General features: G+C 40.3%; 1 protein-coding gene across 1 annotated transcript in view; it reads left to right on the top strand.

Moving 5' to 3' along the window:
- LOC117476095 (cilia- and flagella-associated protein 46) overlaps nt 1-12,835 on the top strand; it is a 102,879-nt gene that overhangs the window by 31,645 nt on the left and 58,399 nt on the right. Inside the window, exons 20-22 of the mRNA XM_034122469.1 lie at nt 8,173-8,322; nt 11,051-11,161; nt 12,375-12,556. Of these exons, the coding sequence (XP_033978360.1) occupies nt 8,173-8,322; nt 11,051-11,161; nt 12,375-12,556 (443 nt within the window). The remainder of the gene's footprint in view (nt 1-8,172; nt 8,323-11,050; nt 11,162-12,374; nt 12,557-12,835) is intronic.

The raw sequence follows: 12,835 nt of genomic DNA, 5'->3' as shown, positions 1-12,835 counted from the left end.
CGGCCGTGCGCCACGACTCTTTGAAACATCTCTGTTCCCGGAAATGCATCCGCGAAGGAGCCGTGGAGGACCGTGGAGGACCCATTAGTGTATCCTCGGTTATAGCTCCTCCAGAGAGCCTCCTCGACGCTCGATCCTCGGTCCTCGAAGTGCATTTAGAGAAATTAGATGTCCTTCAACATGGCGCTCTGAAATTCATTTCCGGGTCACTACCGGAGGACCGAGGATTCGAGGAGTCGAGGAGGGGAAATCTTTGAAATGAGACACGGCCAGTGTACCCCAGACTTACCTAACTCCTCCACCCCTCAACACACACACTTTCACAAAGGGTACTGATCAGCTGCTGATTAGCTGTGGAGAAGACAAGGGGTGTTTTTCAATCGCGAGTACGCTTGCTTGGTAGCACATGTCTGCCGAGCATCTTGCTTCAGAAGCGAGGCAAGAATACTTCCTGGCATTCGGAAAACAAAGAGTGGAACAGGCTAGCAAGTGTGCAGGTGTGCTTCATATGAGAGGCCCCGCCTTACATTTTCCGCCACAGATTTGGGGAAATTGGTCCGTGCGCAAAGCATTGTGGGGATTTTAAGACCGCGGAGACATGTGCAGCCTCGAAATTTCTCCTAACGAAGTACGCCGGGCTCGGTAGAATTCCAAGTATGCTGGAGATTGGAACAGTACTTCGGCGTCACTCGATGACGTAGTATGTAGTGTTAATTTCGTCAGCTATTTTTTTATTTAGTTTTAGTCTTAGTCCTGTGTTAAATTTCCTTTTTAGTTTTAGTCATATTTAGTCACCTTCATCCGGTTTTTATTTAGTCAAGTTTTAGTCGACTAAAAGTCTGAGCATTTTAGTCTTATTTTAGTCAAAGAAAACTAATTATTTTAGTCTACTTTTTGTCAATGAAAACTGTTGTGTCTTTTTTAGTCATCAGATTATATAGAACATTTCAGTCAAACTAGTCTAGCCAAAACCAATAATTTGTCATTTTAGTCCAACTTATTTCACAATAAGATTATATTTTATCCTTATTTGATGAAAAACACAGGTTGAATGATCAAGAAAGCAGCTTTGCAGAGAGTATCTGGTCAGGTTTGTGGTGTTTTTACCAGCTGTGTTATGGCCACATTGCTTCCCTTCTGATAAAACAATGCATTCGCTTTTTTTCTCCGCCTCATTGTAGCGAAAATGGGCCCAAATATCACATTGTTTCTTTCTCCCAAGCAGTGGTGGCGTTAGACTTTTTCGTTGTCAGTCATTTTGACGGACAGGATCTTAACATTTCCGTCATAATCCATTATTACCCGTCGAGTCTGTACCAAGCGGCAAACTCTGGGGAAGAGCCGGGACGCCAATGCGGAAGTGCCACAAACTGCAGTTCATATATTGGCCGATAGGCGCTGACTGCAGAAAGGAGCAATTTCCATAGACCCCAATGTTAAAATGCCCAATTTCACAGCCTAAAAAAACATGTTTCTACCTATGGATCCAATAAATATTATTATGAATATAGTTAGATTCCACCTTCATGATTATGAATCTGTGAGTGAATTGTTTTCTAACACGACCCTTTTATTTATATTAGGTCTTAAAGTTTTTGCATAAATTAGGGCGTGGTCACATTGAGTGACAGCTCTGTCAAGTGACTGCTGCTGTTAGCTTCTTGTCTCTCTGCTAGCTGCTCCGTCCGTGAAGCTACAGGGACTCTGCCTGGTCAGTTCATCCAGGGAACACAACTTGACCCCGGCCGTGTTTGTTTGTTCTTCATGCTTATATATCGGACTATTGTGACTCGCTCTGCGGTTAAAACAGACGGTGCATGAATGCCGTTTTGCGGTAAGTGAAATTCGAGTACTTTATTTATGTGTTTATGATTTTAATCAGCTACGTAATGAATGTTAAGGCTTGGGTTAGCGTGTAAGCGAGTGGTAGCTACATCGGTGCTAACGATGCTAATCGTATCCTCCAAGTTAACTTAAAACCATAGACTGTATATATAAAGGTTAAAATGAAATAGACAAGTGTTAAGCGTTAAGTGAGATAGTACTGTAGAACAAAAGGCTTCTGTTTGAGGTTGATAAAATAAGGTCATCCTTGTAACTTAGAGAGATATTTTATTATGTAGGTAGGAACTGTATGCATCGCTAAGGTTAATTTAAATTGGCTATGCTCAAGTATGTAGACAAGCTAACGTCGAAGTAGTGTATGTGAAATCAACCTCACAATAAGATGTGTGTATATTACAATTATTAATGTCATATTTCAAGATGATTACTTAGATATTACAATATGGTTGGTTGAGCTGGAGTTCATTATTGAGCTTACACGTTAACGTCACAGTCATCTGAAGAACGAACCCAAACCTTGTTGTTTTTATTAATTGCATTACCAAATTGGTATCAAATAAACAGTAACACAACAGCATTGGTAACACAACTTCCAAAGTTACAGTAAAATAAAAAGGACCCTGACTCGGACAATACACAATCCAACATGTTCAACAGAAGAGAATAAGTTATATTGTTTGTACACATGGTTCTTTACATATATATCTGTTTGTTTAAAGTTTCCAGGTGATGCAGACAGGATGGACCAGAGAGTGAGAGACAGAACTGGACTCCTCACAGCAGTGAACTTCAGCACAGGTACAAATACTCTTTTTTCATACTGTACAAAGAATCAAGAAAGATATTGGTTTAAATAAATGAAGTATTGACTTTAATACACTGATATACATTCCATTAAACAATACTAAATACTAGATCACCTACACATCAGTGAAGTTGAGGGTTTTTTCCATGCAAAGGGTTACATGTTAACAAGCAATATTACTTTGTCAGCTTTCTAATTTAAGGTATTGAAGGCAAAGCTATTAGTGACAACTGCTATTTATCTCTCAATATTGTCTGTAAAAAACGTGGTAAAAGTTATGATTTCAGTGAGAGAACAGAGCAAGCTTCTACAGTTGCACTAAGTTTTGATAACAGTTAAATATTATTTTGATAATAAAATACATTTCAATGTTGATGAATGTCATACTGTTCATTCATAATCTGATTGTCTTTGTAGCTCACTGTTGAAATAAAATAAAACATTACAATTACAAAATAATTATATCTACAGCCCCTAAACACAAGCACACCTCTTTCATAAATAACACACTTGTTCTGCAATAATATGTTTTATGTTTCCTGTAATTTTTGTTAGGAAAGGACATGCCTGAAAGACACGACTCAACATTTTCTCCTTCTCTGAGGGTCAAGAAGAACATCCAAGAGGAAAATTAAAAGCTGATGTTATGAGATTTTAAGACCAGTACAGGACATTCACTAAGAAACTACTTTTATAGTGAAGTCAGCTGATCGAATGCACATATTTCCACATCTACACTCCATCAGCTGATTAATTCTATTTGCCTCACTTTATGAGCTTCACAACCTGTACCTTGTACCGCAGAGTTTGCAACGTCACAAATAAATGGGGCCAATCTTCAGTCAGATGTGAATGTGTAATCTAACATTTTCAGTAAGAATAATGGACAAAAGGAGTGCAAATACATATTCAATTTATTGAAATCTGAACCAAAGGTTAATCAAACATGTTTTAAATAAAAAAGCACATATGGACAGAAGGTGTAAACCTATTAAATGTATAAGTAAACACATTTAGTCAAATAAAGTGACAGACAAGGCCTGTGCAGTTGGTATCAGCTATGCCCAGCATGGGCTCCTCCGTCAGGCCTGGTCCTCCTCGCAGAGGAAAGACCCTCAGTCCTCTCCAAACCAACAGACTGGACGTCCATCACACGGAGGTTTCTCCCTGAAGTCTCTGCAGCTCTCTGGACACCACGCTGTCTCAATCCGTCCACACTGAATATGAGTGGGGGAAAATGAAAATAATAAATGCTTTAGACAATAAGAAATATAAAGTTGACTGTTGAGTTGCTCAGTTTTTTTAGATTGTCAATACTATTACTGTATAACTAATATCTCAGGTTAAGAGGCACCTTCAAATAAAGATTGGTCTTTAAATACATTTTGTCTTTTGAATTGTTTGTCTAAAGTCAAGGATCTAGAACTGGTACTTATAGTTGTAATGATACAGTCTGGTTATAATGCTGTTTGGAGGAGGCCTCACAGGTAAGAGCACTAACTAGCTACCATCACATGTACTGTACCTTAGCTTGACTTAAATGTATTAAACGTATAATTAAGTGATAGCAAAATATAAATAACTAATGTCATGCAAACATATTAATATTTGCTTGATTCCAGTGTTGCATTTAGCACATTGCATACAAACGTTAAGGGATTTTAAGATTCTGAAGTATTATGCTAAAAACTCAATAACTTAGATTATTATTTATAGTTTTGCTGAATAGTTTCATGTCCGCTTACCTTAGAAACGTAAAATGTGACGGCAGTGTGCAGATGGGGAAGCATGTTAGCTTAGCGTCTTAGCTTGAGCTAGCTCTGTTACTTCCCAGCTGGAGGCAGAAGGTCCCGCCTCGGCTCCGCCTCTTTGCCCTTATTTGGAGCAGGCGGGAGTTAGACTCAGACGTCACTGTCGAGCCGTTAGTGGCCAACTCCGCCTACTAAGGGCTTCTCTGCAACTCTGCAGAATCCTATGGGTGACGTCACGGACCCTACGTCCATTTATATATACAGTCTATGGTCTGTACACAACTCATCACTCACTCGCACTGACGGGGGGGGGGGGGTATTCGGTTAACGCGACCACTGCTCCCAAGGCCTGTTGTTGCCATTTTATTTTCTGTTAAATAAGGTTAGTTAGACCATGAGTTAGATCCAAGTCTTCCTGACAGTTCAGTGTGACGCTGCCCGGTGTAATTCAGACACACAGCTGCTGAACAGCTGCAGCACCGGAAATGGAACTGCTGGGAGAAAAACTGACTATCAGAGATGTAATGTTATCTTTGATAATATTTCATCTCCTCATTTTTCGTCAACGAAAGTAAAGACAGATTTTGGCATAGTTTTTATTTAGTAAACTACATTTTCGTCTCGTCACTTTTCGTCAACGATATTGCATGTTGATTTCGTTACAGTTATTGTTTACTGCCGTCGGTGACGTCTCGTCATCGTCTCGTTTTAGTCATGGAAAAAAAGGTTGTTGACGAACATATTTCGTCATAGTTTTAGTCAACGAAATTAACACTATAGTATGCTTGAAATAGTGGCTCTGCAGCAGCTTTACTCGCGATTGAGAAACACCCAGGGAGAAGAGAGAAAAACAGGAGAGAAGGAGAACCACACAAGTACGGCCTGCCTGGCACGTAACACCCCAACACATATAAATCCAAACAGTATGTTTATTTACATAGCACGAGACATTATCGGCCCCCTTTTTATGGCTTATGTCAAGATTGTAGTTCTGGACAATCAATGACCAACGCATAAGGCGTTGATTGTGGTTGTACATCCTTGCAAGAAAAACCAGGGGATTGTGATCAGTGTATACCTTAATAGGTTTTACACTTGAGCCAAGATACACCTCAAAGTGCTGCAAGGCAAACAATAGAGCTAAAGCTTCTTTTTTTACTCTATACTTGTCTACTGAAATGTTATAGTGAGCTGCAATACATAACATGTCATCTTTGCGACAGGAATACAACTTATCAACACTTGGACTTTCAATAAAATCCTGTAAGTCAAAACCCATTTTTCAGCCAATGTACAACACCTACAATGACTTCTCAATTATTGGTTGTCTTTAGCTCAGGAAAATATATAGTGGTGGTCAATGTAACGCTGTAATCAGATGAGTGATTACAGCGCCCGGTATCATTTTACACACATTTGTATCATACAGATGCAGGACTTACACACGCCTGTTATCTAACCGACAGGTCCGCACGCACTCTCCAGACGAAACTCTAATAAGCATTCATTCACAAACTAAATCAGGAGACCTTTAACGTTTTACGTCCGATTCGCTCCTTTTTTCCTCTCTGTACACAGCTCCAGTTTCGGCATTGGCCTGTCATCAGATTTAATTTTAGTTGCTGCTGTAGCGGAAGTTTAGTACAATTATTTTTGATTAAATACTCCAAATCTCCACCCTCCATAATTGCACTTGCTTCAGTTGCTTGCTACTTTCTAACGGCGGTGAGAGTGGTGCAGTGACGCTATCTATCTATCGATTAGATTTATGATTCGAAAATTATAAAAGTAGAGTAGACATGTGGATATTATCCGGCTGAACAAAACGTGCATTTATCTAACAGGTTCGTTTTCCACAGACCTTATTTCGAGCAATTTTCCAAAATCCTATGGAGAAATCCCATTGCTTTTTTGTCGAGGAAACGCGAGCGCAGCTTACTTCCGGGTTTTAGGACGCGTCACTGCACCACTAAGTTGATGCGATTTGATTGGATTGTGAGGCAAGGGAAGCCAGCCGCCTCTGGCTTCCCTTGGCATGGCCCTGACTAATCACAGGTTGGCAGGGGCATGACGAGAGCCTTGTCTGATTGGTCAATCCCTCCATTCTTTTTCACCAAGGGAAGCCAATTTCGGCTGGCCTCCTGCACGTAACACGATGCAGACTTCAAGTCATCTAAGCCTATTATGGGGTGTCATCAAATGCCGTTGCCATGGCGACAGATCACCCGCCATGAAACACGGTTTTCTCATAACTCCAGTGAACATGCTCCAAACGGCCCAAAACTTCACATGTTTGATAACGATGTAGACCTCAAGTCATCTAAGCCTATTATGGGGTGTCATCAAATGCCGTTGCTATGGCGACAGATCACTCGCCATCAAACACGATTATGTTACTGCTTTACCTCCTATGTACATTATCCGATCTGCTTGAAACTTCCCACATTTGCTCATAGCCGAGTCCGGAAAAAATCTGCTCTCAGCTTTAATTTTGTATCTGATAATTTGAAGTTGCTTCAAAAGCTACATGGCTTTCCATGAAGCTTTATACCTCCTTTACATGATATCATTATAGAGCATCACTGGTGAGAAGTTGGATCACTTGTTATCCTGTTCATCCTTTGACATACATTACTCATCCAACCATGCCTGCACACACATACAGTACACACACACACTCACATTAAGCTTTAATGACTGCGTGTCTTTGTGCCACTGAAGTTTAATGTGTCTGTTCTCTGAATGTGCTGCAGCTTTTTTCTTTTATATTCAAATGATCCACCATGAATATCAGCTCTAACTCCAGATGAAAGGCACTTTATCAGTTAATTATTAACTACATTTCATCGTGTCTGTTTCCTTTTTGAAGGAAAGATAAAAAATTATCCTTGCCAATACATTTTTTATAAATAGTCGACAGTACATCAGGGTCAAATACAGTGTCTAACTTGAACAAAGTCTTACTGAATTCTCAGGCTTTTATTTCAGTCAGTCTGTCGAGTCTGCAGCTGACAGGCTGGGAGAGGGCCTTGGGCTAGAGAAGGTCCAGTTTCTGCAAAGTTGTATAATACATATCTTATTCTATGGTATATGATACAAACATGAACATCTTAACATCATTTAGGATTACATGTAATCCTGACAATGTTAATGTCATGTTCTTTTCACTGAGCTTTTTTAACTCTAATAGTGTTGTAGGAATGAGTGCTTAAACCTGGAAATAACTGGAACGTGTTCGAGTTAGATGCCTGAAGTTAGCTCTGTGGCTAACACAAGCTTAAAAGATTTTCAAGTTTTTTTCTAAGACATCAAATAAGTCAGAAATTACCCCACTTGTTAGTGTCCAAATATTCTGTGTCATAAAAACGTAGGTTTCTAACAAGTGACTAAATGAACTACTAAACATCATCACACCGGCACAAGTTCGCCTTTACTGTAGCTTAACCGTGACGATGTGCAGCTATTCGACCGTGATCAAGTTTGTTTATGACCTAATGCTATAGCTTTTGACTTCTGGCCATTGCATCTACAGAACACTTCAACAATCATAAAGTAGTGTTAAAATGTGGATATTATCCTGCTTAACAAAACGTGGTTAGGATCGTAAACGTGTGTGGGCCCCAAATCTTATTTTCAGCATTATTCCAAAATCTGATTGAGAAATCCCATTGCTCTTTGTCAAAGGACACATTGTGACATTCACTTCCGGTACCAAGTACTTCTAGCCAGTAGAATGTAAGTTCATTGATGTTTTTCTGCTCACTCTCCTAGCTGTGTGACTACGCCCTCAGCATATCCACCTGCAACACCCCAGGGAAGACCGTCCCCATCGCAGCAAGGAAACAGGTGGTGGCCACATGGGTTCAGATCAAGAGGCTGTTGCAGCAGCATATCAGCACAAAGGTCGACACTAAAGATGAGGTACTATTCTCAGCCCAAAACTACTGTATCTATGGTGCTTCATTTAATGTTGCTAATCCATGTTATTTTAAAGAATTGTTCGTTACATTTCAGTCGAGGATTGGGTTGCACCAGTCATTCATAAATCTATACTGAGCTACAACGTACACTGTACACCATCAACACTTAAGAAAAGTCTTAGCTTGTAAAGGCTTTAGTCATATGCCAATCCTTTGATAGGAAACATCTGTGGCGCTGTCCCATCGAGAGGAAATCAACTAAGTAAACTCCATCTCAAGCTTAACCCTGCCTTGCCAGATGGTTTGTCACACAGAACCATCTGAGAATCGGTCATTAGAAAATGTTTTGAAAATAGGCAGGTACCTTCAAAAAATACATGGCAGGTGATTGGATGAACCATCTGTAGATCAAACTTTTAATGAAGCTAGAAAAATAATAATATTTACGATAAGAGCAAAACATATTTGTCAATGAGAAAGGCCTTATTTTCTTTGAATAAAGAAATACTCTCCAGTTCTGATACCATTGATGCTAATGTAGCATTTAGGCTAACCTCACATCCGCAAGAATCCAGCTACTGTTCAACACTAACATGACCTCAAAAAACGAGTTTATAACTCTTGTAAAAAATCTATTAAATACTTTGCTTTAGTTACATGTTTTAGTTTAGTTTTAGTTTAGTTATAGTATTACAATCTGAGCTACACATACATGATGTGTAGCTCAGATTGTAATACTATAACTTATTATAATAGTCTTATATATTATTTAGAATAGCTATGTTGAACTGTTGGTTATATAGTATTCTTCTTAATTTGAGGTGTATTGTGTTCTTTTTCGGGTGCACTGCTATGGCGGTGGCGCCCAAGATTTATATTAAAGGAAACCTATCATGCTATATTTAAATGATATATTGTAGGGCCATACCTATATAAGGTATATTTATACGTTTCTGTTTTCAAAATACCAAACAGATCATGCATTTTAGCCATGCCTCATTTCGCTCTATGTGCTGTTTGCTGTCTACGGGTCTGATTCTGCTGACCACGCCCCCCTGGAGGAGAGGGGAGACGTGCTCTGATCAGCTGCTGGGCTGTCAGAAGAGGGGGAGAAAAAGAGATCTCCGTGTTTTATTATATAGAGTCGTTATTCATTTGTTTTAAAGCTCAATAAATAACAAAGAAGACCTTTGACCGGCACTTTTCTAATTTTGTCCGGAAGATTTAAACTTTAACGGACATCTTGACCGGCGAAACAAACTGAAACTGAAACTCTGCCGCACGGTCCCCTCGTTCCTTGGAAGAGGCGGAGAGGTGGGTGTTTGTCATCTGCTGGTGGACTAACCGGAGAGAATTACAGTGCTTGCCTCGACGGGGAGGGATTGCATTGCAGCGGGAGCAAACGCTTGCCCCGGGGAGGGAGAAAGAAAGCCACAGCGGAGAATAAACAGAAGGGTAACCATGGTAACCAAGTCTTCTTTGCTGCTTTTGTGGCAGACTACAGCGCCACTTACAGGCCTGGCATATGTACTACAGCGTCTCCAGCGCTTTCGAACGGCAATGGCCGTGGCTGTCTCCTCCTGATTGGTGGAGTTGGCCCAATAGCTGTAGCGCCACCGTCCTGACGTCAGGACAGTGTTCAAATCTGGATCAGTTTTTATCAGATCCGTTGCAGCCACTTTTTTAGAGATTTGGGTATGGAGGAAAATAGAGAGGGTTGTGTTTTCTGACACTTGGTGAGTTCCCTGGAACACCGGGGACACATATTCATGTATAAAAGACGTACAAAAGTGCATTTTGCATGATAGGTCCCCTTTAATGTTATACAGATGGACGGTATTAATGCCAACTACACCTTTTCTACAAAGAAGCCATGAAGTCCATACTCTATATGCCAAAGGACAGTTTGCACTTGGCGTCCCATACACCACACTTTAAAAGTGTAAAGTTCTACAAAGCAGACATTTTATGCAAGAGCTGAATTGAATCACTGTTGTTGCAATTTTAAAAACAGCATCACAAAAAGCTGGCTTTGAAACTTTTTTATTGCACTACTAAATATGTAAAATGTAAAGGAGGGTGATTACTCGCTGAGACAACCACATCTTCCTGTCCTAACATCATCATGTCACATTAATTCTGTATCCTGTATCATGGTGTCCCCACAGCTCCTCTATAACGTGCTTATAAGTGGAGGATGATGATGCCTGACATTTTTATTAATTAACATTTGATGTGGGTAGGCGTTACATCCGCCACATCCAGATTGCAGCATTGTATCCGGATGTCATATTTACCGATTGTACCGCTTTACAGTGGGAACAGAAATGTAAGCGCTTATACAATCCTTCAGTTTTACAGACTGCTTGATTAGTCACCCTAATCCTACGACTGTTTTTTAACCAAGTGTTCCCGGCCCTACATAAATGCCTTTAGCCTGCATTGACTCATAACGAAATTTGTTTTTCTCCAGTCAAGAAATGCCGCATTATTATAGAAGGGATTTATCTTTAATCTAAATCATTACTCAACTAATTTCCCACACAATAGCAAGTCATGCATTATCAAAGAGGCTGTATTTGGGACACATACAATATCATACAGCAGATCCATTTATAATTTACCAGCAAATATTAATACGTGTATGTGTGTTTTCTATAATTGAACTTGAAGGATGAGTGTTTGTTCAGCAGTCGGCTCAGTATGCTTTTTTCCCCCCTTATTTGCAGTGTGAGAATGAGGAAGTGTCCGCCATGACGCGAGTGCTGGTTGCAGTGGAGATGCTCCAGTGCAACAGGAACCCGAGGCATATGGAGTTCTCTGTTCCCAGCCTCTCCACAGTATGCGCTTCTTCTCTCGTCATGTTTTCCTACAGTAGCTGTTGCCCAGATGGTAGCAACAGATGCCAAGACGGCCCCTTAGCCCTCAGACCCTGTCATAATCTCATCATGTGTCAATATCTTCTAAATAATGTCGCTGCCTTGATCATTATGCTTTGAGAATCCTCCTCTCTAACACTCTGTGCCCTTTATCTTTTCCCACACCTGTGTGTTTTCTCTCTTTGGTACGATTCCAAACCAACCCCTGCACCCCCCCACTCCGTTAAAAACTGCCTGTAGTCTCCCTCTCAGCTGAACGAGGCTCCATCTTCAAGGTGGAGGCTGTATAAAGTTACTCGCCTCTCCACGGCAGAATCTTTCATGCAAACAAGCAGACGGAGTTGAAGTGGGAGCAGGTGTAAGATTCAAATTGTGCATGTATCTCTCTATTTTTTTTCACTCCTATCTCTCCTAAATTGTTTTATATTCCTCCCGTTCTTCCAACACCCTCTTTTTGCCTGCCGATCTTTCTTTTCCTCTTCCCCTAATCCTTCTAATCTTTCACTTGCTGTGTACCTTCCTCATCCCTATGCTACCTTTCCCTCCATCTTGGATTAACTGCCACATTTGCTTTCCTCCTTCACTCTGTGCCACTCCTTTTCCCATGCTTGTCTTTACATTTTATTCTCCACCCTCTGCCTACTGCCGCATGTATTTCCCCCCGCCAATACTTTATTAATTTCTGTCCCTTTCCTTTCTTCTTTTTGTCCTCTTTGCCTTCCCCCCTTCCATTCTCTACTACCTATTTTACTTCACCCAATGACTTTACACAATATTTTTATGTATATAGTATACTATGAATATGTTCAGTAGATTGGTATATTATAGAGTATTCTAATGTATTATGTATATGTTATAATGTTTAGATACTCCTCTGAATATGGGTATTTTTTTACTGAGGATAAGTATATATTGTTGTAAAACTTTTATTTTTAATGTTAATCTGTATTTTATTTGTATTTTATTTTATTCTTTTTAGTAATTTCCTAATTCCTGAAGATTTACTGTCAACATGTTGTATCCTCACACTTTTATGCTCTCCCTCCCTTATTAATATTCACTTCCTGCTTACCTCCCCTCTTTTTTTTCCATCTCAATCCTCCCCTCTCCTCCTTCACTCCCTTCTCTGCTGTTCTCATGTACCACCTCCTCCCTCCTCCCTCCTCACCTAAAGCTAGTGAGCATGGCGTCTGAATGCAGCTGGACTGACGCTGTGGTGGAGCTGCAGGTGTGGTGTCAGCTGGCTGCCTTCTGCCATCACACCAAGGACCACAGTACGGTGTTGTTCTGCACCAAGAGGGCTCTGCAGCTGGAGGGAGCAGCCGCAAAGAGCCTCCACACCATGCCCTGTGTGTTGTGAGTGTAACTAGCTGATGACAATAGAGTGGAGTAGTGATGTATTTCTGTAGGCGGACCCGAAAGTTAGCATCTCAAATGTTCCCTCGATAAAAAGCAATGGGATTTAACCATTGGATTTTAGAATATTGCAGAAAATAAGATCTGTGACATATTAACACCACTTAATAATATTAATAATAATAATATGCTATTAATAAAACTGCATCTCATTCGTATGACTTACCATCTCCACAGCCAAGCTAAAGGTGTATAATGTTCGTTGTGATGACGTTTTAT

Source organism: Trematomus bernacchii, unplaced genomic scaffold (assembly GCF_902827165.1).
Source record: "Trematomus bernacchii unplaced genomic scaffold, fTreBer1.1, whole genome shotgun sequence".
In the NCBI taxonomy this organism is placed as follows: Eukaryota; Metazoa; Chordata; class Actinopteri; order Perciformes; family Nototheniidae; genus Trematomus; species Trematomus bernacchii.
This window is presented reverse-complemented; position numbering and strand designations above follow the sequence as displayed.